The sequence below is a fragment of the Anomaloglossus baeobatrachus genome, chromosome 4 (genome assembly GCF_048569485.1).
Source record: "Anomaloglossus baeobatrachus isolate aAnoBae1 chromosome 4, aAnoBae1.hap1, whole genome shotgun sequence".
In the NCBI taxonomy this organism is placed as follows: Eukaryota; Metazoa; Chordata; class Amphibia; order Anura; family Aromobatidae; genus Anomaloglossus; species Anomaloglossus baeobatrachus.
In genome coordinates this window covers 263,642,961-263,669,506 of record NC_134356.1, presented here as the reverse complement: position 1 = coordinate 263,669,506, position 26,546 = coordinate 263,642,961, and the positions used below count along the sequence as shown (strand labels likewise).

Here is a 26,546-nt window from a genome sequence, read left to right as displayed (position 1 = left end):
GATCTGGCGTGTCACATCGCTAACGAGATCACTAGCGATGTCGCAGCGTGTAAAGCACCCTTTTCTCTCCTGAGCAAGTTTTCTTTTCAATTGCTATCTTTCTTACATTTCTAATATTAAATTTACAGTTGCACTTTGTTATTCAAGATTTCCAGGAAAAAGGAAACTTCATTGTAAAGCAGAATTCACATCATTATAACATAAATGTCCACCTACATGTGCAGTGTGAAATGCTAAAGGGCATCAGTGCTGCACACACTTGCTGCGTACTATTCCCAAACACATTTATTTTTGTCTGCCAGTTTAGTTTTAAGTTGCTGCAACTGCCTCAGTTCAGGGTCGAATCCAGTCTCCTTCTCCAGGGTGCTGATTATCTGAAATAAATGGAAATGAGATAAACAGCATCACAACCCATTCATTCTATCGGTAGGTTACTGCACAGGCTTTAATATTCTGCTGAAAAGCTAATTTATTTGCTGGTAAAGAAGTCACTATTGGATCAGTCATCTTTTCATCATGTTGTACTCCTATAATTATGTTCCTATTGTAATTGTAAGCTCTTGTGGTATATCATTTCATATTAAGGCATCTATCGGATGACCTAACACAAAGCTTCACAAACTATTACGGACTTTGACCCAAGGTTGTGTTAAGCAATACTAAATATCAAAATTGGAAACCTCTAATAGATTTAAGCAAGTGATCTGACTTTTAACGGATACAGGTATTTTTTTTTTTACAAATGTTGTAATGGTTTGAATTCCCTATTGGCCCTCGTGCCCAAAGGGACTCTGTCAGCAGGATTTCGCCCCCAAAACTATTTATATGTGCATGTAGCTCTTTCAAAGTCCAGCAATGTCTTTGCATGGTCAGTCCATTCCTTCTTTACTGAGAGATCAGCGTTTGTATTGATATGCAAATGAAGCTGTAGAACTGAAGCCTCCGTCACTCCAGCTCTGTTCCCCACCCAACGCTGCCTTTCCTGCTTAACCGATTGCTCATTTGTCTGAAGTCACACACCATGGAGGCTTTCAGTCAAGCAGGAGGAGGCGCCTTATGTGCAAAAAAGTGTTTCATTTTACAACACTTCAGCCAACATGCAAATTACCTCCATAAGGTTTTTCTAAATGTAAATTATTGTGATAACATGTATTATAGTTGTCTACATACCACATCAAAGTATTTCCCAATGTACTTGAAAAGTTCCTTTATAGCTACATCTTCTTTAAATTCGTGGTCATGTTTCTGAAAAGTAGATAGATGTCCATTTAGTATCCACAATATTTTACCATAGAAACAGTTGTCCAAATCACAGGAGCATAGTCACAAAAAATTATTCCTAATACATACATTTACATATGATGGTGTTTTTGTGATACGGAAGTCATATTACTACACCATACATTCAATGCTGTTTACACATCAGAATATCACATATTTTCACTTGTTATAGAATATTGCACAGACTGATCCAGATGTATAAGGCTATCTGCCCACGTGTTTTTTTTCCATTTTTTTTATGCATTTTTCCTTGCTTATTTTAATAAAAGCAAGGAAAAAGCACCCCAGCAAAGTCTATGAGAATTGTGACTTGCTGTGCACACGCTGCTTCTTTTTTCCTTGCAGGTTTTGTTGCTGAAGAAAGAAGCAGTATGTTAATTGTTTCTGTGTTTATTTTCTGTGTTTCTATAATCCCCTGCAGTGCTGTCACTACAGGGGATTATATTACAGCACTTTGCATCACACACTGTGCATACAGCATATGTGAGGCTCTCCATAGCTCAGTAACCTGGGGTCGTCATGGTGATGACCCAGGGTTACCATGGCAGTGATCGGGTCCCTGTCATTGCATAACAGGGACCCGATCACCAGGGAGAGGTAAGCGATCCCTCTTCCTGCCTTCTGAATGCTGCAATTGCACTGATTGCAGCATTCAGGGAGTCAAACTGCCGGGAGCGGCGCGGGCACCTCTCCGGAGAGTGAGAGTTGGGTCCCGGCTGTAATATCAGCCAGAGACCTGGCGGCGATTGCGGGGATATGGCACGTGAACCCTCGCGATCACCATGACTTAAAAAAAAAAAACACAAAAAGAAGCAGCAAAAAACACAAGTAAAAATACACGCAAATGCAATAAATAATGCACGTTTTTCAGCTGCTTTTTTCCTGACAAAACATGCTTTTTTGTGTGCATAAAAGAAGCACACAATAAAGCAAGGTGGGCACATAGCCTAAATATATTTAAATATATAAGGCTGAGTTCACATGTCCAGCAATCATCCTTTAGAACGGACCCTGCAGAGATCCATTTGAAAAAAAGTTGTGCAGACAGAACTTTTTGTCTGTTGTTAAATAACTGATGTATGCCGGATCAGTTTTTTTTTTATTTTTTTAACATTGGAGTCTATGGAAAACCGATCCGTTAGTTGATATCTATTTACCCATCCATTTTTGTTGCATTTGTAACCTGTTTTGTTTATTACAGGATCTGTTTCACATGAAAGATAAATAGCAATCTGTTAATGGATCTGTTCTCCATAGATTCCCATGTTAGAAAACAATCGGGCAGAAATCATTTGGCCAACGGATCTCTGCTGGATGAGTTCTAATGGATGATTCCAGGACATGTGAGCCTTACAAATATGCTGTGGGCTTATTGGGGTTATTACCTTTGATTCCGAAATCAAGAAGTCGGTCAACTCTGTGGAAGTCAACTTTGGAGCATCTCGAATTTCTTTATAGTACACTTTAACTTCTTCTTTGAACAAAGGAATGTCTTTTGCATAAAGGAGTTTGTTGGTTGGAGCTGACTGTATAGAGAAGTATAATATACAGAGATCTGTTACATGCTAAAGATTTGGAAACCTGCACATTAGTGATGAATGAGCACTAAGATCCTCAGGTGCTTTATCTTCGTAACGAGCAGTTGGAGGCTCGGACGGGTGCGTGTCTAGTACCGGATATAATGGAGTCAATGGGAAACTCTAGCATTTTTCTGGGAACTCTTCCGTAAAAATGCTCAAGTTTCCCATTGACTTCCAGTGTACACGATTCGCGCGTCAGAGCCTCCAACTGCTCATTATGAGTACCGAACACCCGAGCATCTTAGTCCTCTACATACAACCCCATTAAGGCAAACTAATAATGATACAAGAACCTTATTTGTGAATTTTATTTTACTGTGAAGTATCGATGGCACTTTTGTGCATATGTTTAGTGAAATTGTTGTGCAGTGTGTGTTTCTTCAGAACTATGGGCCTTTTTATTGATCAGTATTCCATCCTAGCTAGAACAGGATAAAAAATGACATGGTGTTTCTCATACAGTTTCCATGTTTTAGGATTCACTTCTAGTTTTGACATGATTAATAGCCTATTAGATGTCCCACACATACTGAGCCAACTGAACCTCATATGAGGAGAGTTGGATTTCCACTATAAACAGGCCCACAACCCTAGCATAACATGCATGAAGAACAGAGCTTGGGTTGCTACCAAGATAAAGAACAAAATTAGACACTATTTCTTTTTTTTACCTATTAAAAAAATAGATATGGGTAGACATGAACAATACACAACTGTCCTGTGAGTGGTCAATTTGCAAGCTCAGTTCTGTACTATGTTGTTGTGCAAATATTTTACTGATTATGAACAGTGATTGTTGGTCATATAGACTATGTCATACATCACCTTTCCTAGTTGATGTTCTGTGAGAGAAAATCCATCCATGAATGCCTGAGCAATGACTGACAAGCAGATCTCCAGAAGAACAGTCTTTTTGATGTCCAAGACAAATTGAGGATTTTTCAATAAATTAATCCAAAACCGTAGAGGAAGGCTATGATATAAAATAATAATAACAGTATATGTAAATAAATAGACGTAACAGTCTGCAAGGGAAGGTGGAAGAAATCACACAAATTGGATATCAATGTGGAGAGAAATGAGAAAATCTTCAGCATAATCTGCTAGGAGAAAATGCACAAGAGAGACGAAATCCCTATTGGATGTAAAAGAAGAAACCATATTACCCAAAAACAGAGGTCTGCAAATATAATTTATCAATAATATAATCAGGAAACCTATGTGGTTAAAGAAGTTTATCATATTTTATTCCATCAAGAGTTTATTACAATTTTATAAAGTGCTGGTACCCACAGGTTAAAAAGAACCCTACCCCATAAAAACATACAAAAACAAACTGGTGCCACGTGGAAAAGCCATTATCTAGAATACAATGATTTTACAAATATAAACTTCTGGGTATCAATAATTGTTCTTTTCACTGCCCTCCTAGCCTATCACAGATAACCAATCTAAAGTGCAAGTGCAGTTTGTTTAAACAGAGCAACCCTACATACTGCATATATGTGCATCCCAAACACAAATCTCAGCATAAAGCCAATTATATAGAAAAAAGTCATAGATGGTAAAGATCAGAGGGTTAATCCATACTTCATAACATGAGACAATCAATATAATACAATCCACAATCTCTATTATAGTTCTCATAGAATCTATGCATCAACCCAGTGCCAGAATGAACCAATATGGAAGGTTTCCATTAAGCTAGGGGGGTGTCAGATGACAGCAAATTACAGACCCAGATGGCGAACCACAGAGCCCAGCACCTCGACGCGGGTTTCGCTTCTCACTTCGTCAGGACATGTCTGCCATTGTTTACAGTCCATACAGTAAATACATTATAATCTAGCTTTACATTCAGTTAGTAAATTGTTATTTGCATATGCAGTAACATATCAAAGAATATATACCTATTTGTCTTCCAAATATGTACCACGTCTGGATCTGTAATTTTTTTAATTTCTGTCTGGTTATCCAAAAAGTCAAAAAAGTATTTTATAGCTATTGGAGGTTTGTTGTGTGGAACTGTCCAAATGCTTTTGAACAACTTTTCTACAGCAGAATGTACAGCAACCTAAAAGAGAGCAACTGGTTACTTGGGAAATGGATTAGGTTCAAAAACATGTATATTATCGGTCCAGATGAACTGCCAGCTGAATGCCAGAATACTAGAATGTACGGTAGTAGGACAAATTTTTTTGTGTATTGGATTTGTATGAAAAGATTAGCCGGAATTAATAATGTCTATGTTGTAACTGTACATATAAGTTCAGATAAATATGTATGCACCATACATAAAAACCCTACAGGTTTCTGGGGCAGAATACTTGAATATAAATAGTTACATTAACAAAACAGATTTAGCAAGGGCATAACTTTCTGTGAGGTAAAACTCATTCCTGCTTGTTGAAAAACAATGTTTTACCTCACAGAAATAATCAGCCTGTCTGTAAACTCTGTTTTGTTTCCTCCCCTGCCCAGGAGCCGTGGTATGTGCCAAATATGTTCATGCTTGGTCAGACACGGCCATTACACACTACATAGCAAGGACACATTTATAAGATTTTATCAGCACAGGGACATTTTTTTAAACACATCTAGTTGTGGTACTTATTATTATTCCAAGATCTATTGATTAAAATGAATTTTGATACTGGGACATTCCAATTTTTCAAATTAAAATTTTGTTTGCGTTCTGCATATTAATGTCCTCACACAATGTGGTATCACACTCGCATTTTACCATACCATCGAGCGGTGATATATCAGAATACGATCAATGTGGTAGAACTGCTGAGATCGTCAATGATCTTTTGGACTTTTACTCTACTCAATGACATGATCATCAAGTGAACCCAGTGCTGAAGAGCTGCAACTTCACTACATTCAAGTGTTCAGTGGCATAATTTAGCCTTGTGAATTATGACGTGAAAAAACTTCAAAGGCCCATCCTGCGTTTCTTGCAATGTAGGCCATTTATTCTATTGATTGATAGAACTCCAAGAGGTCTGTGTGTATTTCATAATCATAACACTGTCCTTCACAAAGTCACAAAGTCATTTTTATGCCCCTTTATAAGTTTGTATCTTGGTCAACTACCTGAATGTAGCTTTAATTTACCAATTTACGGGAGCTATACACTGTGTAGGCAAATGAGCATATTGACCATCTCATAATTTTTATGCAGATTTTCCAACTCCAAACTGTATAAATCTGAATGTTCATTGGATAAAGCAGATCAGGTGATATGTATTTGTGTAATGATGGAGGGTGAGGCCTAAAGATATCAACACCCTTTTATCCCGATGTGCTAAATTATTAGGCATCTTGTCTTTCTCAAGTATAATGGGCCAACTTAGAGATTTGACCCTGAAAAGTCAAAAGTTGTCCAACAGAAGATTCTTGAAATTGATAAGATATTGGAGGAGGGTGGGGTTGTGGGTGGGAGGATGGGGGAGGGGTCATGACAGAACCAACAAAATCTTTGATCGAAAGATTTGAGAAGAATCAAACTTGAAGTGACCAGGAACTCATTAACCTCCTGTGCTGTCGTATTCCAGAACTGTAACCTCCCTGGACAGCTCAGAAGTATAAAGTGTTCAGTGCTCAGAGACATGAAGGGTGAAACCCGATTACCACTGAACAAGACACAGAAGCCAAACGTCAAGAAATATCTGAAGACAGATTTTTTAAAGGTTTCATGGACTGATGAGATGAGAGAAACTCTTGACAGACCAGATGGCTGGGCACAGAAGTCTTCTTCGAGATGGAGATGGGGCACTGCTATAGGCTGGTATTATTAAAGATTAGATAGTTGGACCTTTTTGTATTTAAGATGCATTCACAATCAACTCCCAAACCTACTGCAAGTCTTTAGAAGACACTTTCTTCAAGCAGAAAAAAGTCTGCATCTTTCAAGAAAACCATGATTTTAACCCCTTCACGACCAGCCGATTTTGCGCTGGTTTTTTTTCGCCATTCTTCCAAGAGATGTCACTTTTTTATTTTTCAGTCAATATGGTCATTTGAGGGCTTGTTTTTTTTGGAACGATCTGTACTTTTAAATGGTTTCATGAGTTTTACCATATAATGTACTGGAAAACAGTTGAAAGTTTCCAAATGCGGAAAAGCGGAAAAATTGCAAAAGAAGTGCGATTGCGCTATAGTTTTTGAGATATTTTATTCACAGTTTTCCCTATATGGTAAAACTGATGTGTCGCTGTAATGCTTCAGGTTGGTGCCCTAGGGGGCTATAACAATTAGTTGTCTGATTGCTCATTCATTTCTCCCGATCAGAGCAGCACCGCTCAGACTGGAAGAAATGATCATTTGTTGTAACAAGCAGCATTTGGCTGTTTCTTACAGGATCTGAGTCATGTGATCACAGGAGTCATCACATGACCCTGTGCTACCATGACAACCACCGGATCCACATGATCATGTCCCATGACTTCCAGTATCGGCCTGTGAGTAACGTAATAGCGCGATCGCTATTATAATGGGGCTGTCACATATTGACAGCGCCATTTAAGGGGTTAAAAGGCATGGGCGGATAGCGATTCCACTCGTGCCTAGCAGACACACATCAGCTGTACAAATCAGCTGAGATGTGTGCCGATCTCCCCCAGCTGCCGGCAGCAGCCAAGGGAGATTAACACTATTACCGTTATGACGTAATTTTACTGCCCACGGTCATTAAGGGGCTAATACAGGACTATGCTCCATCGCATGCATCAAAGTCTCCACTGCTTGTCCTGCCAGTAAAGGCCTTAAAATGTGAAAGAATAATGACATGACCCCTTCCTCCCTCAACTTAAACCCTACTGAGAACTTGTGGGCCCTTCTTAAATGGGTGATTTATGGTGAATAATACAGTCACCTCTCTGAACAGTGTCTGGAGGCTTTGGTTGATGCTGCCTAAAAAATTGGTCATCAACAGATGAAGGAACTGACAGACTCCATGGATGGAAGGTTTATGACTGTTATTGAAATGAAACGAGGACTATATTGGTCACTGATATTTTTTAGAAATGTATTTTAGTACATTTGAGTTGTTTAATATTATTTTCACTTTAACAAATAAAAAAATAACAATAGAAATGGGAAAATTTAGGTTAATTGCACAATAATTCCACACATATAGAAATTCTCCTAAGAAATAGAAGACCTCGCTTTTGCTTTCTTCAATATTCAGATTCAGGTTAATTAAGCTTTTGGATTGACCGACAGTGCTGTAGTTGTTCAATAATAAAATTAATCATAAAAAATACAAATTGCCTAAGAACTGTACAAATAGAAGGTTCACCGACTATTGCATTCTATCCTATTTGCTACATTTATGGCTTTGATATGTATTTATTTCATACCTTTGTAGAAAGCAGCTTTGTCAAATATATTTCCTTTACTTTAAATTTATGTTTGCCTTTGTTTTGAGGATTTTGTGGCTCATTTTCCTCAGATTCAGGCACTTCCTAGAAAAGAAATAATTTTTGTTTTTAGTCCTGACATTTTTCTTTTCACTTTTATATGCATGCATGTGTTATACATGTGATTGAGTATTCTAGTACTAAAGGGGATATAATAAAAATGGTTCTTGATTTTTACAGGTCCTTAAAAATGTTCTCTGCTGCTGGACAATCCCTTCTTCAACACCAAAGTGCCTTTATAAATGAAAAAAAACTTATACTAACCTCTGGGACGTCGGCGATGTGTTATGAACGCTGCAACCAATTAGCGGCCACTGTTTGGATTGCAGCCTTCTCAGTTTCATCAGTATAAATTCAGTAGAGGAGATCTTGAATTTGGGGCACACATATATTAGCATGAGCAGTCGGCTACTACTACCATGTTTCTCCAAAAATAAGACTTTCCCCAAAAATAAGCCCTAGCAGGGATTTTCAGCATTTTCGGAGCAAGACTTAAATATAAGCCCTACCCTGAAAATAAGCCCTAGTCACAGTTCAATAATGAAGTGTCCATGAAGTTAAAAAAATTAAAGATACTGCAGGAAACTTCATTATAAAAAGCAGACACACCCAAAAGAGAGAAGAAAGAAGACCCAGCAATCATTCTCACCAGACGCCGAGCAGGAGGCCCTGCAGTGGATCGCACACCTGCACACATCAGATCTCACACCTGCACACATCAGATCGCACACACACTCCCCACATACAGTGATACCGATTTCTTCTAGCCGGCAGAATCCTGAGACGCAGTGCGGTGGAGCGCAAGGACCTGCAGCTGCAGATGGAATGCTTACAGGACCTGCGATGCATAACTTCCTCCCATCTTTCCCTGTGGTCGAAGGCATTCTGTACCACCGGATGTGGTAAGTGACTAGTGAGTGTGTGTGTGCAATCTGATCGGTGATTGTGTGTCAGAGTAGGAGTGTGTGTAATCTGATGTATGTGAGTGTGTTGGCCAGAAGCAGGGGAGGACGGCATGGAGCATACCTGCTGGGAGCACCCGACAGAGATCACAGGGAGGAACTGGGAGCCACACGGAAGTCCGGGGTCTGGTAAGCATGAGTCTCCTGGGAAAGGGGGGGTCTGCTTTTTTGGGGACGTAAACTTACCCCCAACCATATTTCTCCAAGAAAATGACCTACTCCAAAAATAAGCCCTAGTGCTTTTTTTGGGGGCAAAATAAAGTATAAGATAGTGTCTTATTTTTGGAAAATCACGCTAAGAGTTTTGTCTGACGGAACTGTGAAGTCTGCAGAAAGTCCAGAAGATGATTGCATATGTCTTTTTATTTCATACAAGGCACTGTAGAATTTAAAGCTCACCAATCACCAGGATTTTCCTATTTACCTTAAAGTCAGTGCTATACAGGCACTATCATGCTGATTCTATACATACCTTTAGTTGTCAGCTAGGATGTATTGGTTTTGAAACACAAGCAAGTAAAGTTTGTAAAATGAGCAGCTTTTGAATGACAGCAGCTAATAGCTGGGGTGGGTATTCATTCAGTGATTCCCACCCCCCTGCCTGTCCATCCTCCTCCTGTTATGTATGGTAATTCTATTATAGAATCGTTTTACTGTGACTAGAAGGACCTGTCTTGATGTCATACCCATGTGACTAGAAGGGGCAGGGCCTCTGGAAACAAAAATAATGTTGATTCCTGGTATCAGCTATTTTAACTGAGGCCCCACCCCTTCTGGTCACATGGGTATGACATCAGCACAGGTCCTTCTAGTCACAGTAAAACAATTCTATTTATTTTATATTTTGATAGATCGGACATTTCTGAGCAGTGATGCCAAATATGTGTATTTTTTAAATTGTTTTATGTTTCATAGGGCAAAAGGGGGGGTGATTTGAACTTTTGTGTTTTTAATTTTTTTCATATTTTTAAAAAGCTTTTTTCTTTCACTTTTTACTGTATTTACTGGTCCCCTTGGGCAACTTGAAGCTGTGACCTTCTGCTTGTCCTCTATAGATCAGTGGATCAGCAGTGCTCTGAACAGCAAAAATGATGACATCCTATGAATGCTGGCTTGCCGCCAGAGTTCACAGGAGGTTCATCATGACAGAGACGGGTCATGAGCTAACCCCGGTTGTCATGACAACCCGTCAGAACTCCGCGATCACGTCACGGGGCAGCAGATGGGAGCAGAGAATGCCGTTCTCCCCCTGCGCGTATTAAATCCTGCCATCAGAGATTGACAGTGGGATTTAACAGGTTAAAAGGCTTCGGTGGATCTCCTTTCCACCCAGGAGTGTAAGAGGCACATGTCGGCTGATCAGATCAGCAGTCATGTGCAGGGAAATATGCGGGCACATATAAGAGAAAAATCAACCTATATACAGTACCGTGCTGTATGATGATGAACCAGGACTAGTCCACCAACAGCTCAGCGCAGAGCGAAGCCATGACGGGAAGAGATATGCCGGAAGGAGCGCCAACTGTGACGTGCGAGGACTGTAATCATGACTGGTTAGTATAAAGACTAATCTTAGTGATTGAACACACACCTCACCAAACTAGTCTTGGTTTATTATTACCATACAGCAAGGTAATGTATATAAGATGATTCCTCTTCTATACATGCAGTGCCATTAAACGATAAACATATTGTGGAAAACATGAATAAATATCTGAAAAGTCATAGAAGCAGTTAAAAAAACATCAGGGAACATTACAGGTTCCCATCAATGAGTGTTTTGATGGCAAAATATGGTCAGAAAATGTTCATGTATCTGACATTTTTAGTCCTAAAGATATTGTAGATGCTACGCCGTCAAGAATACAATGATCAGATATGAATCACATGCCATGAACAGATAAATGTTTATAAACTGTATTCACTTACCAAATGGCAATATTGATCCTTGGAATATTCAATATCTAAAAAAAATTACACAGAAGCATAATTTAGGTAAAAGTTGATCATATTAGTAAACATTAACCCCTTTACCCCCGGGCGATTTTCCATTTTTCGTTTTTGTCTTTTGCTCCCCTTTTTCCGAGAGCTGTAACTTTTTTATTTTTCCATCACTCTTGCCATATAAGGACTTATTTTTTGGGGGACGAGTTGTACTTGTGAATAAAACCATTAGTTTTACCATATCGTGTACTGGAAATTTGGAATAAAGTTCCAAGTGCGCTGAAATTGCAAAAAAAGTGCAATTGCACAATTGTTTTTGGAATATTTTATTCGTGATTAGTGATGAGCGAGTACTAAAAAGCTCGGGTGCTCGAAGCTCGGGCCGAGCCTCCCAAGATACTCGTGTACTCAGGCCGAGCAACGAGCCCAATGTTATCCTATGGGAGACCCGAGTATTTTTGTGAAATGACCCCCCGGCAGCATGGAGAAACCCTAAAAATGTCACAAAAGTCTCAGAAGAGTGCTCAAATGACATGGCAACAGCATGGGGAAGACCCCTTGAAGCATTTATCACTGAAAAGTCACAGCTGTGAACAATTTTGTCCGCGTTTTACGCCATTTTTACGGACTCACCAGAAAACCTTCCAAAATGACCCCAAAATGATTTTTCATGGCGGAAATGTTAAGGGCACATACCCAATAGTGAGATAGAGCTGGTGTATGTTACTTTTTGAGATTAATACATGAAAGATTTTACGTGAAAACATTGTGTGGCACTCCGATGTCCCTGAGAAGAGACGTACATGAAGGCCTCTTGAGTCTAATGTGCCCATTTTGAGGAAGTGAGTCTTTGTAGTATTTTCCTTTGCCAGGGCAGTCCAAAATTGTGAGGTTCACCAATGCCCCTGCATACAGACGTGCATGAGGGCCTGTAAACCTGAAGTGCCCAATGTAAGGAAGTGGGTCTATTGTAGTATAGCCCTTAGGCAGGGCAGCCAAAAATTGGGAGGCTCCACGTTGTCCCTGGGTAGAGACGTGCATGAGGGCCTCAAAACATTAAGTGTCCATTGTCAGGAAGTGGGTGTATTATAGTATAGCCCTTAGGCAGGGCAGCCAAAAATTGGGAGGCTCCACATTGTCCCTGGATAGAGACGTGCATGATGGCCTGTAAACCTGAAGTGCCCATTGTAAGGAAGTGGGTCTATTATAGTATAGCCCTTAGGCAGGGCAGCCAAAAATTGGGAGGCTCCACGTTGTCCCTGGGTAGAGACGTGCATGAGGGCCTCAAAACATTAAGTGTCCATTGTCAGGAAGTGGGTGTATTATAGTATAGCCCTTAGGCAGGGCAGCCAAAAATTGGGAGGCTCCACGTTGTCCCTGGGTAGAGACGTGCATGAGGGCCTCAAAACATTGTTCCCATTGCAAAGGAGCGGGTCTCCTGTCGTTGTAATGTCCATTCTGCAAAGAATGGGCGAAAAAATTTACCACTGGGGGTATACCTGAAACAAAGGCCTAAGTATTGCAATTTGTAACGGTCATCATCATGGTGGCGCATGAGGAGAAGGAGGAGCAGTCCAGCGATTATCCAAAGTCCAGAAGTGTGTACCCATGGGTGAGTGGAGGTACATGGCAAACTTTAAATTCCGCTCTCATTTGCTGGTGGTGTGGTGAAGTCTGGCCCAATCCAACCCTTGTTCATCTTGATCAGAGTCAGCCTGTCAGCATTTTCAGTTGACAGGCGGGTGCGTTTATCTGTAATGATTCCACCTGCGGCACTAAAAACACGCTCTGACAAAACGCTAGCAGCAGGGCAGGCCAGGACTTCCAAGGCGTAGAGAGCCAATTCATGCCACGTGTCCAGCTTGGATACCCAATAATTGTAAGGCACAGAGGAATGTCGGAGTACAGTTGTTCGATCTGCAAGGTACTCCTTCAGCATCTGGGCAAACTTAGGATTTCTTGTGGCACTACCCCGCACCTCAGGGGCTGTGGTACGTGAGGGGCTGAGAAAACTGTCCCACATCTTAAAGACTGTTCCCCTACCTCTGGCGGATTGGACTTGTGCCTCTCTCGGCTGTACGCCTCGGTTGTCCACTGATTCCTGACCTATGCCGCTAGCGTTTTGTGAGGGGAATGCTTTGCCTACTTCCGTGACTATGGCCTTCCGGAACTGCTGCATTTTGGTTGACCTCTCCTCCACGGGAATAAGAGACAAAAAGTTCTCCTTGTAGCGTGGGTCTAACAGTGTTACCAACCAGTAATGATTGTCGGCCAAGATGTTCTTAACGCGAGGGTCATGAGACAGGCAGCTTACCATAAAGTCAGCCATGTGCGCCAGACTCTTAACAGACAGGACTTCAGTAGCCTGACCAACAAGATGACTGAACATGCTGTCCTCCTCCTCCTCCTCCTCATCTACCCTGTCCTCTGGCCAGCCACGCTGAACCGAGGATATGACTGGTGTGCATTTCATATCCTCAATTTGGCCGGAGAGTTGCTCCATGTCTTCATCCTCCTCCTCGTCATAGTCCTCCACTGCACGTTGTGATGAGACGAGGCTGGGCTGTGTGTTATCACCCACACCCACTACTGTTTCTTGCTGCAACTCATCGCGCTCCGCCTGCAATGCATCATGTTTGTTTTTTAGCAGAGACCGTTTTAGAAGGCAGAGTAGCGGTATGGTGACGCTAATAATGGCGTCATCACCACTCACCATCTTGGTGGAGTCCTCAAAGTTTTGGAGGATGGTACATAGGTCTGACATCCATCTCCACTCCTCAGGTGTTATGTGTGGAGTTTGACCCATTTCCCGACGGCTTAGGTGATGCAGGTACTCAACAACTGCCCTCTTCTGCTCACATATCCTGACCAACATGTGCAGAGTTGAATTCCAACGCGTGGGGACATCACACACCAGTCTGTGAGCCGGAAGATGCAAACTGCGCTGAAAGCCGGCAAGGCCGGCTGAAGCAGTAGGTGACTTTCGAAAATGTGCAGACAGGCGGCGAACTTTTACCAGCAGATCAGACAGCTCTGGGTATGACTTTAGAAACCGCTGAACCACGAGGTTGAGCACATGGGCCACGCATGGAACATGTGTCAGCTGGCCTCGCCTCAAAGCCGCCACCAGGTTCCGGCCATTGTCACACACGACCTTTCCTGGCTTTAGGTTCAGAGGTGTGAGCCAGTGATCTGCCTGCTGTTTCAGAGCTGTCCACAGCTCTTCTGCATTGTGGGGTTTGTCACCTATGCAGATTAGCTTCAGCACAGCCTGTTGCCGCTTCGCCGAGGCAGTGCTGCAGTGCTTCCAGCTTGTGACTGGTGTGGAGGGTACAGTGGATGAGGATGCGCAGGAGGAGGAGGAGGCTGAAGAGCATGACATTCCGGAGCTGTAGAGTGTGGGTGAAACACTGACTGAGGTAGGGCCTGCAAACCTTGGTGTGGGAAGGACGTGTTCCGTCTCTCGCTCAGACTGGGTCCCAGCTTCCACAATATTAACCCAGTGTGCCGTCAACGAGATGTAGCGGCCTTGCCCACAAGCACTTGTCCACGTGTCTGTGGTTAGGTGGACCTTGGGTGAAACAGCGTTGTTCAGGGCACGTGTGATGTTTTGTGACACGTGGTTATGCAACGCGGGGACGGCACACCGGGAGAAATAGTGGCGGCTGGGGACCGAGTAACGTGGGACAGCTGCCGCCATCAGGTCACGGAATGCTTCTGTCTCCACCAGCCTAAAAGGCAACATTTCCAGCGCAAGCAGTCGCGAAATGTTAGCATTTAGAACTGTGGCATGTGGGGTGTTGGCAGTGTATTTGCGCCTGCGTTCAAAGGTTTGCTGAATGGATAACTGAACGCTGCGCTGGGGCAAGGACGTGCTTGATGATGGTGTTCTTTCTGAGTAGGCAACTGCAGGTGCAGGAGTGGAGGAGGCTTGTTCGCAGGCAGCATGGACAGGGGATTGGCTCGCATGCACAACCAGCGAAGACGTAGCAGTGACATCAGCAAGCACTGCTCCTCGACTCTGTTGTACTTCCCACAAAGTCGGGTGCTTGGCTGACATGTGCCTGATCATGCTGGTGGTGGTCAGGCTGCTAGTTTTGGTACCCCTGCTGATGCTGGCACGGCAGGTGTTGCAAATGGCCTTTTTTGAATCATCTGGATCCAACTTAAAAAACTGCCAGACTCGGGAAGACCTAACATTTGTACAGGCACCTTGTGTCGTCGTGTTGTTCCGGGGAATGGTTGCCTGACTTCTGCCTGGGGCCACCACCCTGCTTCTTACTGCCTGTTGTGATGCTACGCCTCCCTCCCCCTGTGCACTGCTGTCCTCGCTCTGCATATCCTCCTGCCAGGTTGGGTCATTTACTGGATCATCCACCACGTCGTCTTCCTCTTCCGCACCCTGCTCCTCCTCCTGACTTCCTGACAATTGTGTCTCATCATCGTCCACCACTTGTTGAGACACGTTGCCAACTTCGTGAGAACGTGGCTGCTCAAATATTTGGCCATCTGTACAGACGATCTCCTCATGACCCACTTCAATATGAGCTGGCGAGAGGCCAGAATGTGTGAATGGAAACGTGAACAGCTCTTCCGAGTGTCCAAGTGTGGGATCATTAATGTCCGAGGAGGACGTGTACTCAGCCTGGTGGTAGGAAGGAGGATCAGGTTCAGAAATGTGCGGTGCAGTATCACGGCTACTGACACTTGACCGTGTGGAAGACAGAGTGTTTGTGGTGGTGCCAATCTGACTGGAAGCATTATCTGCTATCCAACTAACAACCTGTTGACACTGGTCTTGGTTCAAGAGCGGTGTACTGCTGCGGTCCCCAAGAATTTGGGACAGGACGTGCGAGCGACTAGATGTGGCCCTTTGTTGTGGCGAAATTAGAGCTTGCCCACGACCTCGGCCTCTGCCTGCACCACCATCACGTCCACTTCCTTGTTCCTTGCCAATGCCCTTGCGCATTTTGCAATGCTGTGCACTGCTGACGTGTATATTCACTACTTGTGCGTTATATCAAAGTTTGTGGAAATTGCACACAAGTGCACCTGTACGCTGCCACCAACAGGCACACACGTGCGGTTTTAAAAACCAAGCACGGACGCAATAAGAACCTAACAGGTTTTTTTGGGGAGCGACAATTACAGACAAGTCAGACACTATCTGGACTGTTTTACACTGTGTACACCAGCCCCAGATATGATGAAGGCTGGTATACGGTCACCACTACCCTGCCTGCCTGCCTGCCTGTATACTGGTACAATAGTCCTGACAAGGACTCTTCTGGTCACTAGCCTGTATTCAGACCTGGCTATACCCTGCCTGTATATAGCAACAAAAGTCCTGAGAAGGACTCTGCTACTGTACTCCGACCTGGCTATACCCTGCCTGCCTGTATACAACTAGAATAGTCCTGAGAAGGACTTTTGGTCACACTGTTTGCAGCCCTGCAACTGAAAAAGCTATAAAGGGCCGCAAAGCTTTCCCTGAATCAGCGACACTCTCCCTGCACTGACTGTCTGGATAGCTGTGAGCAGAGCACAGCGCGCCGGCCGGTATAAAGGCTCGGTCACGCTGTGCAGGCCGGCCAATCACTGCAATTCCACAACTAACAGGGCTGTGGCATTGCAGTGGTCTGCCAGCCAATCCCTGCATGAGGGCTGGCTCTCAAAAGAGCGCCAACATGCAGAAATGAAGACCACGAGTACAGCACGAGTATCGCGAGATTACTCGGTCCCCGCCGAGCAGCCCGAGTACAGCGATACTCGTGCGAGTACCGAGTAGTTACAAGCATGCTCGCTCATCACTATTCGTGATCACTATATGGTAAAACTGATATGTCAGTGTGATGCCTGAGATCAGTATGAGTTCGTAGATACCAAACATGTATACTTTTACTTTTATCTAAGGGGTTAAAAAAAAATCAGAAATTTGTCCAAACAAAGAATGGAGCTTTTTGTGCCATTTTCTGAGCCCCATAGCAATTTCATTTGATGAGATCTGAGGCTGTGATGGCTTATTTTTGTAACGCCTGCCTGGATCCACAGACTCAGACGGGCTGTAATGGACAGGCTAGAGAGAAGCCACTCACCAAGTAGGACCCCCAGAACCCTGAAACCCTTTAACCCCTATACAGGGATTTGGAATTACACAGGACCCTGGAGATCACTACCTGTGGAAGGCTGCAGTCCGAAGAGAGTAGTCGTCAGGCAGGGTCAAACCAGGAATAGCAGAACAGGGACAGAGTCGGCAGGCAAGGACGTAATCAGAAAACGTAGCAGAGGTCAAATCCAGATCGGGCAGCGAGGTACAAAAACAGTAGGCAGAAGGGTAGTGAAAACACGCAGAAGTCAGCACACAGGAATCACAAAACAGAATAGGGCGGACCAGGAGCCAGGAAATCAGAACTATCTCTGGCAGAGGTCAGCAGACAGGAGGGGAACTAAGAAGGGTGTGGTGTCTTCCCATTGGCTGTAGCTAAACGCTGGCAACTTCAGCTGGAAGACACACGCCACCCACAGTCAGCCAGTGGTACTGCAGATCCCAAGATAACCCAGCCCAGCGGATGATCGGAGCCTGCGCCCATCGGTGCCGCTGGCATCGACTCCTCTCCCATCGCCAGCACCATCCACGGCAGGAACACGGCGTCGCATGGCTATCGGAGAAGAACTCACTGGAGCGGACTCCGGTGGTGACGTAACAATTTTTTGCATCTTGAGCTCACATTTTTAATTATACAATTGTGCAGATTCTACATTTTTATCGCCTGCTATTGCATTTAAAAAAAAATTTGCGGTGACCAAAAAACGTAATTTTGGCGTTTGGAAGTTTTTTTCTCGTTTATCAATCAGATTAATTGGTTTCATATTTTGATAGATCGGGCATTTCTGAATGCAGCAATACCAAATATGTTTATATTTTTTTAACGGTATATTTTGAATGGGGCAAATGGGGGGTGATTTGATCTTTTATTTTTTTTTATTTTTTTAAACACACACACCAAAAGTTTAGGGTCACTTAGATATTTCCTTATTTTTGAGAGAAAAGAACATTTTTTTTTCAATTAATCTAACATTAAATTAAACAGAAATACTCTCTATACATTGTTAAATGACTATTCTAGTTTCAAACATCTGGTTTTTAATGCAATATCTACATAGTTGTGTGTTAATATGGGCAAAAGAACACAGACATTGGACAGAGGAAGATTGGAAAAAAGTGTTATGGACAGACAAATTGAAGTTTGAGGTGTTTGGATCACACAAAAGAACATTTGTGAGACACAGAACAACTGAAAAGATGCTGGAAGAGTGCCTGACGCCATCTGTCAAGCATGGTGGAGGTAATGTAATGGTCTGGGGTTGTTTTGGTGCTGGTAAAGTGAGAGATTTGTACAAGGTAAGGCTATGTGCGCTTGCGTCCTGCGTCCCTAGCACAATCTATGAAGATTGTGCATGAGACGTGCGCACGTGGCGTATTAAAATGCAGCGATTCGGCTGCTGCCCGAAGCGTGCATTCTAAGAAGTGACATGTCATTTCTTTTGTGCTCTTTGCATGCTGTCTATAGGAAGAGGCAGCATGCAGAGCGCACGAATTCTGCAGGCACCAGGCGCTTCAGAGCGGAGCTTTTCAGCTGCGCTCTGAAGCGGACCTTTTGTGTGCGGTGCAGAGCGCACACATGCGCACATAGCCTAAAAGGGATTTTGAATAAGGAAGGCTATCACTCCCAGGTCAACAGGAAGATAACAGAAAGTAGTAGAGATGGGTTTTCCAAAGCTGCGCCAATGACCACGGGACGATGAAAGTCTAAGATTAATGTTGCTTTATTTCATGCTCAGGTCAACGCGTTTCAGGAGACTCAGCTCCCTTCATCAGGACAAACAAGCAAAAGAACATCAAATCTCTGGGGAGACTGCTATTTTTAGGCTGGGAAAGGAGAAATAACCATGGCCCTTCCCACCCTAAAAATGTCAGCCCCCAGTTGTCTGCTGTCCTTTGGCTGGTTGTGAAAAAAACCATGCCATACTCTGTGGACAGCGCTTGATTGGAGCCAATGTCGTCCTACAACAGGACAATGACCCAAAGCACACTTCTAAATCATGCATGAACTATTTAGGGAAGAAGCAGGCAGCTGGTATTCTATTTATAATTGAGTGGCCAGCCCAGTCACCAGATCTCAACCCTATTGAGCTGTTGTGGGAGCAGCTTGACCGTATGGCACGCAAAAAGTGCCCATCAAGCCAATCCAATTTGTGGGAGCGGCTTCTGGAAGCATAGGATGAAATATCCCCAGGTGACCCCAAACTTTTGAACTGTAGTATATATATAAACAATAAAGTTAACACCAAAATACAAAATCCTAAAATCCTTGCTTAGGTGTTCCCTTTTATTTTTTGAGCAGTATATATATATTATATATATATATATATATATATATATATATACAGTCAATTAACTCTGAAGGCGTCTCCCTCGTTAACCTGTAATCAATGAAGTAGTTAAAAGGTCTGGGGTTGATTACAGGTGTGTGGTTTTGCATTTGGAAGCTGTTGGTGAGACCAGACAACATGCGGTCTAAGGAACTCTCAATTGAGGTGAAGGAGAACATCCTGAGGCTGAAAAAAAGAAAAAATCCATCAGAGAGATTGCAGACATGCTTGGAGTAGCAAAATCAACAGTCGGGTACATTCTGAGAAAAAAGGAATTGACTGGTGAGCTTGGGAACTCAAAAAGGCCTGGGCGTCCACGGATGACAACAGTGGTGGATGATCGCCGCATACTTTCTTTGGTGAAGAAGAACCCGTTCACAACATCAAGTGAAGTCCAGAACACTCTCAGTGAAGTAGGTGTATCTGTCTCTAAGTCAACAGTAAAGAGAAGACTCCATGAAAGTAAATACAAAGGGTTCACATCTAGATGCAAACCATTCATCAATTACAAAAATAGACAGGCCAGAGTTAAATTTGCTGAAAAACACCTCATGAAGCCAGCTCAGTTCTGGAAAAGTATTCTATGGACAGATGAGACAAAGATCAACCTGTACCAGAATGATGGGAAGAAAAAAGTTTGGAGAAGAAAGGGAACGGCACATGATCCAAGGCACACCACATCCTCTGTAAAACATAGTGGAGGCAACGTGATGGCATGGGCATGCATGGCTTTCAATGGCACTGGGTCACTTGTGTTTATTGATGACATAACAGCAGACAAGAGTAGCCGGATGAATTCTGAAGTGTACCGGGATATACTTTCAGCCCAGATTCAGCCAAATGCCGCAAAGTTGATCGGACGGCGCTTCATAGTACAGATGGACAATGACCCCAAGCATACAGCCAAAGCTACCCAGGAGTTCATGAGTGCAAAAAAGTGGAACATTCTGCAATGGCCAAGTCAATCACCAGATCTTAACCCAATTGAGCATGCATTTCACTTGCTCAAATCCAGACTTAAGACGGAAAGACCCACAAACAAGCAAGACCTGAAGGCTGCGGCTATAAAGGCCTGGCAAAGCATTAAGAAGGAGGAAACCCAGCGTTTGGTGATGTCCATGGGTTCCAGACTTAAGGCAGTGATTGCCTCCAAAGGATTCGCAAGAAAATATTGAAAATAAAAATATTTTGTTTGGGTTTGGTTTATTTGTCCAATTACTTTTGACCTCCTAAAATGTGGAGTGTTTGTAAAGAAATGTGTACAATTCCTACAATTTCTATCAGATATTTTTGTTCAAACCTTCAAATTAAACGTTACAATCTGCACTTGAATTCTGTTGTAGAGGTTTAATTTCAAATCCAATGTGGTGGCATGCAGAGCCCAACTCGCGAAAACTGTGTCACTGTCCAAATATTTCTGGACCTAACTGTGTATATATATATATATATATATATATATATATATATATATATATATATATATATATATAAAAAAATTATTATTTTTTTTTAATAGTCTGATCAGCAGAAATGCAGCATTCCTGTGAGAGCCGCCACTCTTTCGGCTGTAACAGGACAGGAGTGATCGCATTAAGGAGCCTCCGATGGTGGCGGAGAACAGCGTGACTTCCACCGTGGCCATTTAAATCGCACTGTCGCATTTTGACAGCGTGATCTAAGTGGCAAGCAGGTGTAGGTGGATCGAGGATCAATCCGTGCCTGTCAGCCCCACGTGTCTGCTGTTCAAATCAGCAGACATGCGCAGGGATCACCGGCGACTCACCGCAGCAGTCATTGAGGATTACCACTATATGACCAAGGATGTACTGGTACGTCCTTGGTAAACTAAGTGTTCCTATATGATCCCTTGCATTGCACCAATGCAGCTCCACCATAATATACTAATATAAGGCGCAATGTTTATATTCTTTTCAATAAATTAAGCAATGTAGAATGTTTTACTAAATAAATTCCTAAATTTGTATTGTAAAGTTAATGGCAGTAGCAATCCTAAAAGTCAAAAGTGGGCCTTTAATGAGGTGGCAGTAGAGTTCATCTCCTTCCTCCCTGAGGAGACAATTTGATTATTTCACAGAGGACCATTGCAGCTATAAGACTCTACACTGGAAGCCAGATTGGTTTGTCAGCAAGGAGCGAAGTGTTCCCCTTAGACCCTTATTGTAATGTAAGTCATCATGTTAACTTCCCAGTCGAGAGTGCTCTAGGTATTGCTCATTCTAGAGAAAGTGGCCATTGAGAAATCCATATTTTGTATAAAACTGCAGACATTTTATCTTGCTTCAACAATCTCTTCCTGTTTCTATATATGTTCTTGTCTCTTCTGCTTTGTGGTCATGTCCCATTTGAAGCCACTGTCTGCTTACTGTCATGCAAGCTTACATTTACTGCTTAAATACGGTAGTAATGTGCCGGCCCTTTCAGCGGATCGAACCGCTTGGATCCGGGGGTGATGATTACTCGTGGCTCAAGGGTCTCAGGACCCGGGGCTATGGGCCACACTCAAATGGAAAAAGGGGGGTATTTACAGGGGATAGGTATAGTTTGTGATGCCACCCATGGTGAACGGTAATTGCGAGTAACAACGCTGCCATTGGGAGTACTTGGGGTGATGGAGTGGGGAACCTAGATGACATTACCCTTCACGGGTAGGGGAAGGCCCCGGGACTCTGGATGGCGGAACGGGGTGCCGTGCAGGGGGAGCGCAGGCTCGCTGGTTGCAGGGGATAATTAGGTACTCACTCAGCAATAAAGCAGACGCTGACAACAGGGTAAACCAAGTCTCTGACTGCCGCTGTCTCTCAAGAGGAGCTCGTCCGGGTCCCGTCCCCTGCAGCACTGCCTGGTGGTCTGTGACCTGCCTCCTGGCACAGTAATTTAGAGTGTCCTTTGTGGTCCGTCAGCTTGGAGCTTTCTGGGCCCCGCTCCCCACTATGGCTAAGTGAGGGAGCCTGCTCTCAGGAGCGCACGCTTGGGATTTCAGTGGGCCACTTGCTAGGAAGCCCTATCCCCCTCATTGTGCTAGTGCACCCGATCTCTGAGCTTCATGGGAACAGTCCATAAAAGCCCTGTCCTCCGCAGGTTAATTGCCAGATCGCATGAAACTTCTCCCTGACCTAGGGTCCGTGTACCCCGCCGTGCCTTCGGTCCCGGACCAGTGATTAGGCCCAGGCTGCTGACCATCCTCCAAGACAGGTCCCAGGCACCTAGCCTCAGTCCCCTGAGACTGGGGGTCGACTCCTCTAGGTCCAGACCACCGTCTGTGACCTAGTCTACTTCTCCCCTGGGAGCTACAACTCCCAGCTTCCTTAGAGCTAATCACAGCTCGAGGGCTACTCTCCTTCTGCCTTGACACCTCCCACCTCCCTGACTGACCCCTAGGCCCTATTCCTGCTTAAGCAGCCCACTGGTGTGCCTGATAGGTGTGGTGCAAGGTGTATCTAGGATTTGTGAATGCTGGTGGAGGCAGTACTGCAGGATGGAGACACAGAACCATGGGGGGTTGAATCCTGCACTGAAGAGAAAGAACGTGCAGTACCCTGTGACGACCTGAATAATCTAGCGGTGTCACAGTAACTGTCATTCATTTTTCTGATGTTAGAAGATCATGTTAACCCCTACACTTAATAATATGATGAAACGATTTGCTACGTATACTTGAGAGTTGTAGCAGCCTTTTTGTTCTCAGGGTCAAAAATAGGACATAACCTTTTTTCCCAAATTAAAGCTGGAGAAGGTGTAAATATGGTCAGCATATATGTCAAAATTCTGCCTTATGCAGTCAGGAAAAAGTGCAACTTAATACTAAGGTGTTATCCTTCTGGTATTTTATGCCACAGGCTTATTTCCAACCAATTCCCAGCAGTATGTTACATCCAATACATTAGACAGAATATGTAAGAGGAACCAATGACTCCAGAAATACAAAGCATTTGTGGCAACACAGGATATGTGGAAGCTTCTCGGAATATTTCTCAATACATACGGTATATTTAAGATGAAATTCCCCTTTGATGCTGTGGTTTGAACACCAGCATTATTCTAGGGACATCACAGCAATAGTATGGTGAGAGGGGCGTTTATGAAATACTAGAAGGTGGCCCGATTCTACGCATCGGGTATTCTAGAATTTACGTATTGTGTAGTTAATGTATGATTTTTGTTATATATATAGATGTTGTTGTGTGTAGTTACCAAGTGTTTGTGTAGGGCGCTGTACATGTTCTGAGTGTTGTCTGGGTGTGGCGGGGGGTAAGAGCGGTGTTGTTTGTGTGTTGCGTTGTTTGTGGAGCGCTGTGTGTCTGTAGCGTTGTGTGTGTGTGGTACTGTGTGTGTTGTGCTGTTTGTGTGGGTGTGGAGTGCGTGTGTGTGTTTTTGGGGGGAGGTACGTTTTGTGCAGTGTGTGTGTTGTGCGGTATGTGCGTATATTTGTGTGTGCCGCGGTGTTTGTGTGTTGGGTGTTGTGTGTGTGTGCGGCGTTGTCTGTGTGTGTGGGTGTCTGTGTAGGGCGGTGTTTGTGGTTCCCAGTGTGTGTGTGGTGTGTTGTGCGGTGCGTGCGTGGCGGTGTGTGTGTGTTTTGGGGGGAGGTGTGCACCCCCCATCGTGCTCCATCCCCCATCCTGTGCACCCCCCATCGTGCTCCATCCCCCATGCTGCGCACCCCCCATCATGCTCCATCCCCCATGCTGCGCACCCCCAATTGTGCTCCATCCCCCATGCTGCGCACCCCCAATTGTGCTCCATCCCCCATGCTGCGCACCCCCCATTGTGCTCCATCCCCCATGCTGCGCACCCCCCATCGTGCTCCATCCCCCATGCTGCGCACCCCCCATCGTGCTCCATCCCCCATGCTGCGCACCCCCCATCGTGTTTCATCCCCCCATTCTGGGCACCCCCCCCATCGTGCTCCATCCTCCACGCTGCACCCCCCATCGTGCTCGATCCCCCATGCTGCGCACCCCCCATTGTGCTCCATCCCCCATGCTGCGCACCCCCCATCGTGCTCCATCCCCCATGCTGCACTCCCCATCGTGCTCCATCCCCCATGCTACGCACCCCCATCGTGCTCCATCCCCCATGCTATGCACCCCGCATCGTGTTTCATCCCCCCATTCTGGGCACCCCCCATCATGTTCCATCCCCCACGCTACACCCCCCATCGTGCTCCATCCCCCACGCTGCACTCCCCCATCGTGCTCCACCCCCCATGCTGCACCCCCCATCGTGCTCCATCCCCCATGCTACGCACCCCCCATCGTGCTCCATCCCCCATTCTGCGCACCCCCTATCGTGTTTCATCCCCCCATTCTGGGCACCCCCCATCGTGTTTGTGTGTTGGGTGTTGTGTGTGTGCGGCGATGTCTGTGTGTGTGGGTGTCTGTGTAGGGCGGTGTTTGTGGTTCCCAGTGTGTGTGTGGTGTGTTGTGCGGTGCGTGCGTGGCGGTGTGTCTGTGTTTTGGGGGGAGGTGTGCACCCCCCATCGTGCTCCATCCCCCATGCTGCGCACCCCCCATCGTACTCCATCCCCCATGCTGCGCACCCCCCATCGTGCTCCATCCCCCATGCTGCGCACCCCACATCGTGCTCCATCCCCCATGCTGCGCACCCCCCATCGTGCTCCATCCCCCATGCTGCGCACCCCCCATCGTGCTCCATCCCCCATGCTGCGCACCCCCCATCGTGTTTCATCCCCCCATTCTGGGCACCCCCCATCGTGTTCCATCCCCCACGCTGCACCCCCCATCGTGCTCCATCCCCCACACTGCACCACCCCATCGTGCTCCATCCCCCATGCTGCACTCCCCATCGTGCTCCATCCCCCATGCTGCGCACCCCCCATCGTGCTCCATCCCCCATGCTATGCACCCCCCATCGTGCTCCATCCCCCATGCTACGCACCCCCCATCGTGCTCCATCCCCCATGCTATGCACCCCCCATCGTGCTCCATCCCCCATTCTGCGCACCCCCCATCGTGTTTCTTCCCCCCATTCTGGGCACCCCCCATCGTGTTCCATCCCCCACGCTGCACCCCCCATCGTGCTCCATCCCCCACGCTGCACCCCCCCATCGTGCTCCACCCCCCATGCTGCACTCCCCATCGTGCTCCATCCCCATGCTATGCACCCCCCATCGTGCTCCATCCCCCATGCTACGCACCCCCCATCGTGCTACGCACTCCCCATCATGCTCCATCCCCCATTCTGCGCACCCCCTATCGTGCTCTATCCCCCATGCTGCACCCCCCATCGTGCTCCATCCCCCATGCTGTGCACCCCCCATCGTGTTTCATCCCCCCATTCTGAGCACCCCCCATCGTGGTCCAACCCCCATGCTGCACCCCCCATCGTGCTCCATCCCCCATGCTGCACACCCCCCATCGTGTTTCATCCCCCCATTCTGGGCACCCCCCATCGTGTTCCATCCCCCACGCTGCACCCCCCATTGTGCTCCATCCCCATGACATGCACCCCCCATCGTGCTCCATCCCCCATGCTACGCACCCCCCATCGTGCTCCATCCCCCATTCTGCGCACCCCCTATCGTGCTCTATCCCCCATGCTGCACCCCCCATCATGCTCCATCCCCCATGCTGTGCACCCCCCATCATGTTTCATCCCCCCATTCTGGGCAGCCCCCCCATCGTGGTCCACCCCCCATGCTGCACCCCCCATCGTGGTCCACCCCCCATGCTGCACTCCCCATCGTGCTCCATCCCCCATGCTGCGAACCCCTCAGAGAGGAGTATAACAGGAGGAGTATAATAGGAGGAGTATAATGGGAGGAGTAGTCCTGGGGGGTGGTGTACAGGTGCCCAACGTGTGCGAGGGACGTGGCCTCGCGTGCATCACGTGCGGGGGGCGTGGCCTAGTGGGCATCGTGTGCGGGGGCGTGGCCTAGCTGG

The 26,546-nt window shown here is 45.4% G+C and overlaps 1 protein-coding gene across 3 annotated transcripts in view; it reads right to left on the bottom strand.

The window, feature by feature from the left end:
* Positions 1-26,546, bottom strand: part of PLXNC1 (plexin C1) — a 346,034-nt gene continuing 319,488 nt past the window's right edge. For all 3 annotated transcript variants that reach the window (XM_075344806.1, XM_075344807.1, XM_075344808.1), the window contains 7 exons: positions 11,179-11,213; positions 8,228-8,332; positions 4,772-4,935; positions 3,687-3,834; positions 2,667-2,807; positions 1,171-1,245; positions 1-374 (listed from right to left, as the gene is read on the bottom strand). In XM_075344806.1, coding sequence (XP_075200921.1) covers positions 270-374; positions 1,171-1,245; positions 2,667-2,807; positions 3,687-3,834; positions 4,772-4,935; positions 8,228-8,332; positions 11,179-11,213 — 773 coding nt within the window. In that variant the 3' untranslated portion in view covers positions 1-269. The remainder of the gene's footprint in view (positions 375-1,170; positions 1,246-2,666; positions 2,808-3,686; positions 3,835-4,771; positions 4,936-8,227; positions 8,333-11,178; positions 11,214-26,546) is intronic.